This window comes from Phocoena sinus, chromosome 5 (genome assembly GCF_008692025.1).
Source record: "Phocoena sinus isolate mPhoSin1 chromosome 5, mPhoSin1.pri, whole genome shotgun sequence".
NCBI classification, from domain to species: Eukaryota; Metazoa; Chordata; class Mammalia; order Artiodactyla; family Phocoenidae; genus Phocoena; species Phocoena sinus.
The window spans coordinates 19,778,945-19,794,112 of record NC_045767.1 but is presented as its reverse complement, the minus strand read 5'-3'; the positions used below and the strand labels follow the sequence as shown (position 1 = coordinate 19,794,112).

The following is a 15,168-nucleotide window of genomic DNA, read 5'->3' as shown; positions in this document are numbered from 1 at the left end:
AATAGAAAATTTTCCCTCAGGTTTTTAGGAACTGGTGATTAAATGGTGCCGCTACCTAGTTTTTCTTTAAGTTAACATCAAGGGAAAATTTTCCGAGCTTGGCAGGTGAAAGTTGAAGTCATGCCCCAATACCCATTCCTTTTTCCTAGAAGGATGGAAGTTTGGGGTTTGACTTTGTAGGTGGGTTAGGAATTTAAGTCAGGTTTTCTGGAGTAGAACAAGATGAGGATTAAAATTATATACCCACTTCAAAAAAGAGTAGGTACAAACTTATTCCTTGCAGCATGGCAGCAGGGAAGAATGAAAACTAACAGAATATCTATCAATAGAAGAGTGGGTAAATAATTCTGGTACATCTATAAATCGATTGCTATGCAGCCACTGGGAAAAAGATGAGACATATCTGGCTTTATGTGTTTATATAAAATGATATCCAAGATATATTAGAGAAAAAATGAGATGTAACAAGTGTGAAATAGTCTACTGTTTTAATAACAAAGAGGGGTATACAAACTCTTATATTCTTGTTTATGCAAAAACCATCTCTGAAAGTAACCAAAAGAAACCATTGCCTCTGTACCTAAGGAGAACCTAAGAGACTGGTGTCCAAGGCTGAGGAAGGGGACAGGCTCTTCACTGTAGATACTGCTCTACATGTATTTTTCACCACAAGAATATATTACCTACCTAAAAGTTTTACTTAAGTGGAAGTGAAGAGAAGGCAACAGAATTAAAGATTCCTATTCTTTTCCCTTCATTTATATAGTCTACTTCCTGATTCTTCCATCACAGCAGTTAGCACTTAAGCCCTCCCCAGACTAATTACCTACTTGTATCCCTTAAATGCGCTATGCCGACTGATTTGGCTGGTTTTGTCATACAACCGAGTGGTAGTCACTGATCTGTGAACCATGAGAATAATCCTTAAACAGTTACACATGTAGAATTCCAGTAAAAAGGAGGGTTCCAAAGTAAGCCCTTTTTTTTCAAGGAAATAGTATTTTTTTTTGGTTTGTTACAACAGATGCTAAACAACAATTTTATAGATTTGCAGGTTTTAGTACTAGTTTAATTCAATCATTCAACAAATATTGATGGAGCACCTATTACGTTATAGAAATTGTGCTAGACCCTGGGGATAGAGGGTTCAATAGAAAGGTTCCTGTTCCTGTAGAGTTACTCTCGATTATGAAACATTTGATGATGTGATGTTATAGCACAGATGCTAAAGGAAGAATAAGAAAGACTATTAGCCTCTTTGTTCCTGCCGTGAATTTAACAGCATCACAAAGTGTCCCCACTCCCTCCTCTTCCTTTGCAAACCTTCCCACCTCTAACGCTGGGAATATAGATTCCCGAGAATCCACACGTGTGGGGAGAGGGTGGGAGGGAAAAGGAGAGGACACTGGCAGTTCCTAAGCTCCTACTATGGGCAAGAGGCTTTACATAAATTACCTTCCATATCCTTACAATGACCTGATTCAAACCTTATTGTGCTTTTTTTTTTTTTTTTTGGCCTCACCATGGGGCATGGAGGAATCTTAGTTCCCCAATCAGGGATTGAACCCGCACCCCCTGCAGTGGAAGCACAGAATCTTAACCACTGGACCACCAGGGAAGCCCCTACAATACTTATTTTGAAAACAAGAAACTAATACTGAGAAATGTTAAGATACTTAACCAATGACCACAGCTAGAAAAGAGCAGACGTTGCATTCACAGCCAGGTCTGCCTGATTTTCCAGCCTATGGTCTTTCCACCATATCGTGTTGCCAGGTCCTCACACAAAGCAGTGACGAAATGTAGTGTATAAGATGAGTTCTCATAGAGGTCAAAGGGGTACTACTGTGTGCAGGATCTCTCTGTCCTTCCCCCCTGGGTTCAAACAGAATGTTTTTTTTCTCATCAATAAAGTGAGTTTCAGTTCTCTTTCACCCCTATGATCTGCTCTATATTAACTACTTGGAAAAATTCATTTCAAAACAATTTAGTTGTCTGGAAGGGCTGGATATTCTACTTTAGTCCACAGGGAACTTACTGAAGGTCTAGTTTGTTTTCAGCTGTGGCATTACAGGGCACAGAGGGTACAAAGGGAGGCACGGAGGACCTTCTGATCTCCTCACCTGGAAGGACCACAGTACAGACGGAGGGCCCGCCTCCCGGACCGCTAAACAGCAATGGGTGACAGAGGATCTGGCAATGTGGACTTCTCCGGGCTGAGGGAGCTTAAAGGGACAATAACTAAAAAAGCTTATTCAAGGAAGACTTCGTGCGGAAGGTAAGCCTCCAGTGCAGACGCCAGTATGATCAAAGGAAGGAAGTGGTACTACTGTATAGTGGACGGTACAACGTTTAGTTATAATTTCTTCTTCTTCAACTCCCTGTACTGATTAATGATACATTAACATAAAAGCCAATGCTCCAGGACTTCCTTTGTGGTGCAGTTGTTAAGAATTCACCTGCCAATGCAGGGGACATGGGTTCGATCCCTGGCCCAGGAAGATCCCACATGCCACGGAGCAACTAAGCCCGAACGCCACAACTACTGAGCCTGTGCTCTCGGGCTCTTGTACCACAACTACTGAGCCTGCGCGCTGCAACTACTGAAGCCCACGCACCTAGAGCCCGTGCTCCACAACAAGAGAAGCCACTGCAATGAGAAGCCCACACACCACAACGAGGAGTAGTCCCCACTCGCTGCAACTAGAGAAAGCCCGCACGCAGCAATGAAGCCCCACTGCAGTCAAAAAAAAAAAGAAAAGCCAATGCTTCTTTTTGAAATAACAGTAATGGCTACAAAATGATGAAACTAAATTTAATGTCATACATAATGTAAGAGATATCCAGTATTAAAAATTTGCTACCCAATTCTCTGAAAATAGCTAGTTTTATCTAGGATTTCCCTGAGTTTTGATCCACTCTGTGATCAAACATTCACTAAACTCAAAGAGATGAGCCTTTGGAGCAATGTAATCTCACACAAGCACTGTTTTTGTTTTCTCAGGTTTTCTCCATCCCTTTCCTTTTTTTCTTTTTTCGGTACAGCTGATGTACGATATTACGTAAGTTTCAGGTGTACAACACAGTGATTCACGATTTTTAAAGGTTATATTCCATTTACAGTTGTGACGAAATGTTGGCTATGTTCCCTGTGCTGTACAGTACATCCTTGAGCCTATGTTACACCCCATAGTGTGTGCCTCCTAGCCCCCCCCCCCCGATTATTACACGGCCCCACTGGTAACCACTAGTTTGTTCATTACATCTCTGAGTCTGTTCCTTTTTTGTTATATTCACTAGTTTGTTGTATTTTTTAGATTCCACATATAAGTGATAGCACATGGTTTGTCTTTCTCTGACTTATTTCAGTTAGCGCACTCCAAGTCTATCCACATCTTCTTTATCCATTCCTCTGTTGATGAACACTTAAGTTTGTTTCTATATCCTGGCAATTGTAAATAACGCTGCTATGAACACTGGGGTGCATGTCTCTTTTTGAATTAGTGTTGTTGTTTTTTTCTTATATATACCCAGGAATGGCATTGCTGGATCATATGATAGTTCTATTTTTAGTTTTTTGAGAAACTTCCATACTGTTTTCCACAGCGGCAGCACCAATTTGCATTCCCACCAACAGTGTACAAGGGCTCCCTTTTCTCCACATACTCGCTAACATTTGTCATTTGAGGCACTAACTATGTTTAATGGATTATTTTCCTGCTCTTAAAAACATCTTTATTACAATCATTGAAAAAATTTTTTTTGCTTCATCTAGACTTGTTAGAATTTCCCTTCATCCTACCTTTTTTTGTAAAATGTTTTACTTACGTGGTAAAAGCAGCATTTACTTTAGCCCCAAGGTAGTAAGAATAAAGTATGAACATGCCAATCATAAAAGCAAGAAACACCATAATAAAGAGGACCATGAACTTAAATATGTCCTTCACAGTCCTTCCAAGAGAGATCTGTAAGGGGCCGAAGCTCTCATTCGCAGGGAGGATGTAGGCGATCCGAGAAAAGCTGAGCACGACGGCTATGGCATAGAGACCTTCAGATATGATCTGAGGGTCAGAAGGGAGCCATTTATCTCTGGCTGCAAGAAAAGAGAGAGAGAGATTAAAGATGGAACTTTCTATTCATTGCTAACTACGTGGAATACCTTAAATAGGATCTACCTTGTAGGTAGGTGGTTATTATCTCAATTGAAACTACTCCACATTTAATGAACTGTCCAGGCACTATTTTTCAGGTTAAACCAGAAACATACGAATTCTACATTCATATAGTTTCTTTTAATGGAGGAAACGCTATTATAAAGATACAAAGCTGACTTCACATTGAGCAGAAGCAGAATATAGTACAAGAGATGAAAAAAGAGGTGAAAATGCTTCATTAGATACAGACTGTGTCCAGGATGACAAAACAACTGACCTGACTGATTTGTCCCCTCAGTTACCAGATTTATTGACCGGCTATTTTATCATCCTATAGGCTCAGTTGGCACATATCTTCTTTTCCCTAGTTCATGAGAAAACTAGGTCATCTAACAGTTTATGCAAGTAAAATGTCATATTATAAGAAGTGAGAATGTCACTGAATCACAATGGTGCTGTCAATGTGATGTCTGAGCGACACAGCTGGTTCCTGGAAAGTATAAAATGCTACTGAGGTGCAAAAATCTTGGCAACAGATTCTAAATGAGGACCCCCAACACCCCTTTCAAGGTTATTTTAGTAAGTTCACAGCAGACTACTGGATACTCATTTCCCTGGAAGATCAGCAAAACACTATGTGGTTAATTCTGTGAGAACTGGGTCACTCCCAGAAGGATGGTGCACTGCAGACATTTCCAACAACAACAATAATGAACATTTATCGAATGTTTAATGTGTACCAGACACTGTGCTTTCAATGACTCTATGGATCTGAGGTTATTATTCTCTTCTCAAAGATGCAGAAACCAAGACTTAGAAAGGTTAAAAACTTGATCAAAGTCACAGTAAAGAGTGAAGCCTAAATTCACAAATTTCCATTCCTCCCGATGATAGTCATGAGACACACACCAGTAAATTTAAAGAAGAAGGTACTGAAATAGTCAAGATATATGTCACACACAAATACAATCTAAGCTATTTCCTTAATTATAAGTGGTAATCACGTGCTCATTTGATCCTTAGTATATAAAAATCTTTGGTTGCTGACAATAAGAGATAATGTGTTTATATGTCACAATGTGTAAAACGTGCACCTTCATTGTAGAGCATGCACTCAGCCTTCTTCAATAATGTTAACACGCTGCTGGTACGTATCACAGTGTACTTATAAAGAGTTATTCCTTACAATCAGAACGCGTTTAAACTCTGTGCCTGAGTTTCCTTATCTGTAAAATGAGGGTTAGACAATGATTGCCAAAATCTTTTCCAGGTTTAAGATTTTGCAACTATATGAAAATTTGCGAATTGCGGCTTCCCAATTTCGCCTCAAGGGAAGAGAAGCTAACATCGCTTAATATCGGTTTGCAGTGGGCAAGGAAGGCATCGGTAACCATGCACATCTGATGTCACTGGGGTCTCCTGCTCTCATGATCTACAGAAGCCTGGCTTCTCCATCCCATGTCGGTCGTAGGAGCACAACATCCTTCCCCAGCATTTCTGCTGGTTCTGCAAAGCTTACATTCTCACTGTCACTTTAGCTCCTATTTCCTGCCTCTGCTGAATTTTTGTTCACTTTCCTCTACAGCAGTTTAGCACCTTTTATTATTTTATCTTCTCTAACCCAGGCTCTCATCTTCCACATCAAACAATTTAGCAAGCTATTTTTCCCCCCAATTAAAGAAAATTTCACGTCCTAAGAATATATAAGCATGATCATGATGTTAGGCTTAAAGGTAATTTTCTCCCACCTTGCAATACCTCCTTTTTATAGATGTGAAAACTGAAGCACAGAGAAGTAAACTAATATGATGAGACAAAAGAGGACTCTGCAGCTGATAACTTACCATAAGTGAAATACTGTATCTCTGGTGGAAGTGTAACTTCACTGAGGTCGCTCTCTTGGACATAACTGTCCACATAGTGTTGTGCTTTTGTTGCCTGAAGGAAAGCCAGGAATCTGGCTGTGAAAGCAGCAATGAAGATGGAGAGCATCCCAAAGTCTAGGACATTCCACAACTGCAAAATGTATTCCCTGGGTCCTTCCAGCCAGAGCTCCTTACACTCAGACCACATCATTCCTGTCACAAGATGCACAGATTACAGACAAGAGTTTACTGCTTGGATAGGGAAGCTACTATTTCGTCCACCATCTGTCCCCACCTATAAAATGCCCCAGTGTAAAGCATGCCACTGGGCACTGTAAAGCACCGATGGACTACAACTCGGGAAGGGAGGTGCTGGGCAGAGTTAAGTGAAAGAAGCAGCTTCGACCAAAGGAATGATTCACTCCATCAAGTTAGATTTTGGTGAAACATAATTCTACATGTGGCACCAGAAATGGTGCTACTCTTATGGGGGTAGGGCAGGAGGGAGGGAAGGAAATAAGCAAGGAAGGCTCTTCACATCAAGTGATTTTGGCCCATGAAACACTTGGAGGAGAGGAGAAAATTCATCTTTATAAAATGACAATGGTTAATTATCAAATCATGGTGATTATTAGAGAAATAAGCCCGTAATTGAGAACCCTACTCTACACTTTTTTTTTTTTTTTGCCGTACGCGGGCCTCTCACTGTTGTGGCCTCTCCCGTTGCGGAGAACAGGCTCCGGACGTGTAGGCTCAGCGGCCATGGCTTACGGGCCCAGCTGCTTCGCGGCATGTGGGATCCTCCCGGACCGGAGCACGAACCCATGTCCCCTGCATCGGCAGGCGGACTCCCAACCACTGCGCCACCAGGGAAGCCCTACGCTTTTAACAAGAACAGTTTTCCAGTCATCCAGGAACACTTACCTCATTCCCCTACCCTCTCTCCTCATTTCAGCTTCAGGCTGAGAAGGTGAGGAATGTCATTGGAAAAAGAAGAAACCCTTAAGCAGGAGGCCCTAGGACATTATGAAGAAACTGAAAGCGGAAAATGTCCTTCTGGGAGAAGAAGACAAAATATGCCAGTTTAACAACTTGTCCTGACTATGTAAGGGGAAAATATTGTAGCGCTTTTAAAAGACAAGTAGTGGGGCTTCCCTGGTGGTGCAGTGGTTGAGAATCCGCCTGCCGATGCAGGGGACACGGGTTCGTGCCCCGGTCCGGGAAGATCCCACATGCCGCGGAGCGGCTAGGCCCGTGAGCCATGGCCACTGAGCCTGCGCATCCGGAGCCTGTGCTCCGCAACGGAAGAGGCCACAACAGTGAGAGGCCCGTGTACCGCTAAAAAAAAAAAAAAAAGACATGTAGTGGCTCAAAATAAAATTTATAAAATAATTAATTGACTCAGGTTAAGGCCACAGGAGTGAATGAGGAGGAGAACCAACCCATTAATTTGGGAAGTGAGAAGATAATAAGAAACATTCTGTGTGAAATAGAATATCCAAAAATAACTTTGCATTAGTGATCAATAGATAAACTGGTTCCAATCTTTATTTTTTTCTCATATTGCTTAAAATGTTTACTTTAACATAGCTATTCAAAATGAGCTATTGTGAGGTGAAGTAACATTCTGAAAATGGAAACTCTCCTTAAAAAAACCTCTGAAACAGAAGCAATAAGTGTTCTTTAATCATCAGTTAATAGCCACTAGGTTATTTCAGAACTATTTCAATTAAATATTTGATCATCACAATGAGTCACATTTTATTTTTTTTAATTTATTTTTTAACGTCTTTATTGGAGTATAATTGCTTTACAATGGTGTGTTAGTTTCTGCTTTATAACAAAGTGAATCAGTTATACATATACATATGTTCCCATATCTCTTCCCCCTTGTGTCTCCCTCCCTCCCACCCTCCCTATCCCACCCCTCTAGGTGGTCACAAAGCACTGAGCTGATCTCCCTGTGCTATGCGGCTGCTTCCCACTAGCTATCTATTTTACAGTTGGTAGTGTATATATAAAAATGGCATTTTATTCAGTAATTGAAGTCGGATTTCTGAAACATGGTACATTTATAATTAAGCTTATGTTACTCATAAAACTTCTGTTTAGTGTTAAGGGATACCTTTCAGCATTATCAAGCTGCCACGTTATTCCAGTATTTGCTATTCTGCTTATCTTACAGTGGGGATGTTGTCACCATATAATGTACCACAGCATTTTAAATAGAACGTGGCAATCATTATATGGATGTTATTTTGGTAGAAATTAGAATACTTGAAATAAAAGGCTTACCAAGAACCCAGACCATAATTAGCATTTCAGTCCATGTGAACTGGGTGGTTTTCACCCTGAAGATCTGTTTGGGATAGTCAATAACAGTGATATTTGGCAACGTGGTGATTCCTTCGAATCTGTCTGAGGCATTGAACACAAGCAGGCACAGGAAGATGATGAAAGAAGCAGCGTGTGCCACAAACTTCATAAAAGGGCTTCGCAGAATTTTCCCCAGCTGTAAGAAGGCAAACACAAAAAAAACACCAAAACCTTTTACTTTAGGAAATCTGGCTTCCACTTATGAAAACTACTATACAGGATAAAAAAAAAAAAAAACAGATAAAATGAGGACACTCTCAAAATTCTGCTTTTGTTTCTGAAGAGTTATACATTGTAAAAAGTACTCCTTTTAGGGGATGCTTCCTCTAAGAATAATTTAAGAAGTCTTCAAACTTCATTGTTTCTAAATATCCAATTTGTCTTAGGATGTACTTCATTCACAGATGCATTTCTGGAAATTACAAGGCATATACTGGTTATTCTTATTTTTACGTGAAAGATTATGCAGTGTCAGGATTTTAGAGTCTAGGAAAAGAAACTCCAAATTTGTAATATGTAATTCTTTATAATTGAAATGTTATGATGAGTTTGTGGACTCATTCATTTATAATTGAAATGTTATGATGTTTTTGCAGCACATTACAAAGCCTTTGAAGATTAAAAAAAACTTACTACTACAGAAGTAAATTTTTGTTCTCACTTCTACATATTCCAAAATCAATTTGTATTTTGTATGATATAAAAAGGCAGAAAATATTATAATAAACATAAATATTTTATCTGTTGCTATCCAATAAGAGCAGAGAGATACACAATAATTAAAACCTCTAAGTAGGTTAACTTAATGAAAAGTCATCCCTGAGTTTGGAAAATCATATAAATAGTACAAAAGCACTTTTAAAATTCAGTTTATAATGATTTTAAGGTAACTCTTTTTAAATCTCATGTGATATAATGTCCTTAAAAGCCATATGTTCTAGTAGGAATGAAAAACAATTCTTCCTGTCCCAAGAGCTTCTGCAGTCCAAGAATTAGGTATATTTGGTAGATTTATCAGAGAAGTTCTCTATTCTGCATACTCAGACCCTACTTTCAAACTCAGTCTGTGACCTTAAAAAGTACGAAGGTTCACATTTAAAAGACTGTAACTTCAAACAAATGTTTTTGTATGTCCAGAAACTTAATTTGGTGTCAACAAATAACCAAAGAATGTCAAGCATTTCTGGGATTGGACATGAATGCACACAGACAAATGTCACATTTTCCATATTAGACACAGAAAAATAAACCACTCATTTACATATCACTGTGCTGTTCCACAGCTGCCAAGAAGACACACTGGGGTAGCTCATCCATAGCACATAGTGATTTGGGGGGAGTTGCCAAGTCTGTTTCTCCTAAAGGTTGATCTTTGAAAATGTTAAATAACATAAAAAAAAAAAAAAAGCAGCATGCCTATCTTAAAAAATGGGATACATGTGGAGAATTCTTACTATAATGTCCTTTCACCACAGGATAAGTGGTATATGGCAGGTATAAATGTGGGCTCCAGAAACAACTCAATTCCCGCCTTTCCCTTCTCTGCTGGGCAGAGTTCAACACATCATTAGCTGCACTTTTACAAGCGAAGAGAAAAAAGAATAGACTTCAAGATGCCTACTTCAAACTCAATATGTTTTAACTGGGTAAGCTGCCCTAAGAGACAAACATGTATAAATCTGAACATTCCAATTCATTTCCCCCAAGAAGGGAAATTATTTGGGTGGGATATGATTTTTGCTTTAATGAATGCGCTCTCCTTATTTATAGTTTTTAGTCTTTAGTGTTTATGTATTAGCAGAATCTTAAGGTATTTGCCCATGATAGATAACAAAGGAACTTAGCTGAGTCATCAAAATTGATCAAAATGACAACATTTCTGCCTTAAACTGCATGGGCAGCTCAACGACGAAGTGAGATGGATGAATATTCTTACACGTATATGGGCCTGCGGAGCAGGACTCTGCAGGGTGAGACAGATGCGCCAGAGAGATGACGGATTTCCAGGGTCATTTGTGAGTGGCCTTGACTCATTTTGCCTGAAACTGCCTCTGATTTTAACAAAACCAGATTTTAGAATATAAAAATAGGACTAAAGGATCTCAGAACTGTTTCTTCTCCCTGGCAGTGTCCTTTATTAACCTAATACAGATTCTGTTAGCATGATTCCTATTCCTTTCCACATCTTGTTTAGAGGATCTCTTAGGCACAATTAAATTGACTGTAAAATGGCAAAGTTGAGAGAGGGATAAAGGTAGTGAACAAAATGATTCAAACAAAACTAAATATATGAACAATCTAAAAAATCCAAAGCCCCCAAACCCAAATTCAACCCTTTTTAGAATCTCCTGAAAGAACAAAGGGCTAGGGGCACCTGACATGTGCTTTCTTAAAGACTTTGGATAATACCACTGTTCAGAACCTAGCTTAATACACCCAGCCTCAGATCTTTTTGACAGGTTCAACCAAGCTGCCTTTTCAGTTCTCAGGTTAACTGTTTCTTGGAACCACTGCAGTAGGGCTCTTCCTCTTCCACAGGCCAGCCTGGTAGACTATTTATTAAGCTGGCAATAGAATCGGTACAATTGCTACTTCACTTAAGCAGCTTTTCCTCCTGCTTACCATGGAGATTTTATCTTAAAAGCCTAAGTATTATATGCCTGCAAATATGATCTATCCCACTAGTACCAAATTCTTTTCATCCCTTCTTTGAACTAATCCAGTCATTAAAAAGCAGAATTCGTATTCTTGAGTCAATTAACATTCAGGGTAAAACTGATAAGAGCCTTAAGTAGGAAGCTTTTTCTTTTTTCATCCTCAAAGGACATGGTACACCAACCACAGAGGAAACAGAGGTGGAAAAGCCGGTACCCTGCTGCAAGGTGCAATCCAGTAGCCGATGGCAAGGAACGGAAGGCCCAAGGCCACGACCAGAACCACCAGACACTTGATAGCTACCGTCTGTTCCCGCAGGCCTGAGAGGTTCTCGTACCAGATTGTCAAGAGCTGCTGCTGGCAGTTGGGGTGAGCCACAAACTGTTGGTCGAAACAGAGAGAGGGAGAAAGAGAAGTAGGTTACCATGCCATTGTCGACAGCTGGGCTACCGAATGCGTGTGCCTCCTAAAGATATTAGGCACTGGATATAGGCACTGGAAGGTTTCTGGTAATAGTCTTTACTTGCCCTTTGTTTTTCAAAATTGCTTCAGAACTATTACAAGAACTAAAGTGGAAACATGAGGGTAAAACTGACGTTGTCCTTAATCATAGTTCTTTCTCTCTGTATTTACAGACTCCTCTCTGGAATCTGGGTGACATACGCTTTCCTTTGCAGAAACGTGTCCCATGTTGCTGTCTGTCAGCTTACTTGCATTCAGTTCAAAATGGAAAAGAAAATAGTTATTTGGTTTACTGGATACTATAGCTAAAAGAGAAATGTTACTGTTTCATGAGCAACTCCTAAAATGATACATCTACGAAAAATATATACATGATATGTCCCATGTGGATGTATGCCCTACCATAGCAAATATGCAAAAGATTTGCAAAAACTCAATGAACCTCCAAGTGTTATGCTTGATCCACGTTTGCTCTGCTTCCAGGAATTGGCATCAAATATCATGTCCATCCTATTTTAGTAATCTGTACTCTTTTTTTGCTTCCTCTATCACAGGTGAAAAAAACACAAACATTTATCTCTATCAATTCTTTTATAATTACAGCTCTAATCAGGAAAAACATGAGCAAATTATACTTATTTTAGCCCTGCTATTTTATTTTATTATTTTATTTTGTTTTTGCCATCTGATTTTGCTAAGTCATCTGCCTACATCTATATAGAAGGACTGGGATTTCATTAAGGTCCTGTCTTCATTAAGGTGGCAGAATATATTTGTAGTCAGGCCCATGTGAAAAGGCCCCTACGTCAAAAGGTGCCTATCTGCAGCTGGATATGCCTTTCTTTGAACGGCCAGCTGCACTTTGCCCAAGCTTGGGAATTATTCAGGGTCATTCACAAATCAGTGATGAGTGTCAACATATTTTTAAAAAAGAGTGCTTAGCAACACAAAAATCAAGGTATAACTGTCTTCTATAAAATGCTATAAACAACAAAGAACCTGCTAGGAAGTACCCATGAAATGTTTTTGCAAATTCTGAGAGGCAAAGGAAGCAGCCGCAGTTCCCACTAAGCAAAGGGTTCAACTTTAATCAAGTTCTAGTTAATGAGCTGAATGCTTCGTAGTAACTCTAGGCAATTCCTCAAGTTACCTGGCTATTTATCAATAGCTTACGTATTTCTTCAAGGAAATGAACAGGATTCCACTTAGTGGTGTAGAGTTTACCATCAGCTGTTCTAATTTTTTTTAAAAAACAAAAGGAAAAACAAAAATAAAACCTCATCTCCCAGGTTGGGCGGTAGAGGCACAGTTTCCCTCAAATTCTCACTCTTTCCCCCAGTGTGCACCCACCCTCTGGGAAGTCCACTGACTTTGCTATGACAGCTGCCACCACTGTGTACAAGGAAAACTTGACAATCCATTGACAGAGGTGGTGAGGATGAGTTTACAAATATCAGGTTTGAAATACTTAACTGAATTTTTTCCCAATAATACAAAGGAAATGAACAGTAGGATTTGGGAGATTGAAAGTACTAAAAGGAAGATGCTATTTTTTTCTTGCTCGATGATTTCAATGTGAAAAAGCATATTTTATCTTGTAAGTTCCTTTTAATTTAGTTATAAAAATCCCAGGTCCTGAGGCTCATGGGTCATTGCTAGTGGCTAAGTATACATTAGATCTTCTTTCCAAATTCAAGATTCTGTCACTCTTCCAAAGTTCTGATTTTTGAAAACAGTATTTCAAGATCAATGCAGTCATTATTTGAACTCATGATGAAATAAAATCAAGGTTGAAGGCTTCCTGGGGTCTATGTAACAATTTCCTAGGAGTCTTACTGAGAATTTCTCCAAACTTCCACTTCTGCCCCTGTACTCTATTGGATCAATATCTTTCTGCTTCACCCCTCCTTTTGTGTTAAGAATCTTCATCCCCTCTACGGTTCTTCTTCTTTTTTTTTTTTAAGATTTAATTTTATTTATTTTTGGCTGCATTGGGTCTTCATTGCTGTGTGCGGGCTTTCTCTAGTTGCAGCTAGCAGGGGCTACTCTGTTGTGATGCTCGGGCTCTAGGCACGCAGGCTTCAGTAGTTGCAGCACGCAGGCTCAGTAGTTGTGGCTCACGGGCTCTAGAGCACAGGCTCAGTAGTTGTGGCACACAGGCTTAGTTGCTCTGCGGCATGTGGGATCTTCCCGGACCAGGGATCCAACCTGTGTCCCCCACATTGGCAGACGGATTCTTATCCACTGCACCACCGGGGAAGTCCCCGTTCTACGGTTCTTAAACGTCTGTCTCATTCATTCATTCATTCTTCAAAATGTCATAAGCCCCTCCTACACGCCAGGCAGGTGTTAGGTATTTGGTACAAGAAAACCAAAACGGGAACATCAGTATTGCAGTAAGTGATAAGTGGTCCCTGTTCTAGAGCACACAGTAAGCTCTACATAAATGTGAAGAAGTTATTATAATGGAGACTTGGATTCCATATGCTTGCCAAGATAAATAATCAGCATTTAAAATACTCTTAATTTGAAAGTTGGTCCAAATGTCTTGGTGTTTGGAGGATCTGCATTTGTGGGAAGTTGGAGAGATGTAACTAAAAGGCAGTCCTGTGACTCCAGCTAGGCTCAGCTTAGGAATGGGAATGTTGCATTCAGAGAAATCTACAGGTAGAGCATACACTGTCATCAGATCAGATTACCACTTGGGAAGCCAACATGCACTTGCTTATAGGCCAAGTGTTTCTGTAAAACAGAAAATCCACATGAAGTTAAGAGATACTTGGACACGTGTCCCTGTGAAATTGATGGACAAATTTCCCTTTTGTGGTTGTCCAGCCTTTCTTAGGTTTTAAACTCTTGAGTACAGAAATATTAATGTTGTAGTATGGCTCCGTCTTCTTGCTCTTCCTCCTTGAGCTAATCTTTAAATTTGAATCTTTAAATGCTTTATTGGATTAATTATACTGTATAAAGTTTACAAGGCCCTCAAAGACTTGGTGGAAATCAATCCTTTCCATATGGCATTATGCAATGATCAATCTTTGACCTGGTGTGACTTGTACAATACGGTGCAGACACTTAATATATGTTAAATACTAGCCAAAATCATGGTGTTTGCACTTCACTTGTTACACTTTAAGATTCAACCTAACAGGTATATCTCCTATACCATTAATTCTACCCTCTTCTTAACTGAGATCACAATACGGCACCATATGGCATTTAATCCACGGAAAGCAAACACAAATAGATATTTTCCTCCAATGATTTAAAATCCTAATACAAGTACATAAGGAACATTTTAAAAAAGAAAATAAAACCAGTATAATAGTAGCAAGTGAGGGCAAAAGAGCTGATCCTTCTAGGAGCTGAGTTTTGCTCTTCTCAATGACTTCAAAATAGGGCAGTAACCTTTATCTCTTAAAACTGATTTACCTCCTAAAAAATGTCCTTATGCTGCCACACCAGTCACAGCCAGCTGGATAAAATTTGTATGCTGTTTCTTAACTTCAGTGGACCAACAAATTGAAACCATTACAGATAATAGTACCCTTATTTGAGGTTTTCTGATATAAAGGGAAAATGCTTGACACACAAGAAAATCTCAGTCTTTCAATGGAACAAAATGACTGGAGCATAGAGAACAAACTTGACTC

At 39.5% G+C, this 15,168-nt stretch overlaps 1 protein-coding gene across 1 annotated transcript in view; it reads right to left on the bottom strand.

The window, feature by feature from the left end:
• TRPC3 (transient receptor potential cation channel subfamily C member 3) overlaps positions 1 to 15,168 on the bottom strand; it is a 77,337-nt gene that overhangs the window by 30,449 nt on the left and 31,720 nt on the right. The window contains exons 4-7 of the mRNA XM_032632672.1: positions 11,267 to 11,431; positions 8,315 to 8,531; positions 5,999 to 6,232; positions 3,829 to 4,093 (exon numbers count right to left, since the gene is read on the bottom strand). Of these exons, the coding sequence (XP_032488563.1) occupies positions 3,829 to 4,093; positions 5,999 to 6,232; positions 8,315 to 8,531; positions 11,267 to 11,431 (881 nt within the window). The remainder of the gene's footprint in view (positions 1 to 3,828; positions 4,094 to 5,998; positions 6,233 to 8,314; positions 8,532 to 11,266; positions 11,432 to 15,168) is intronic.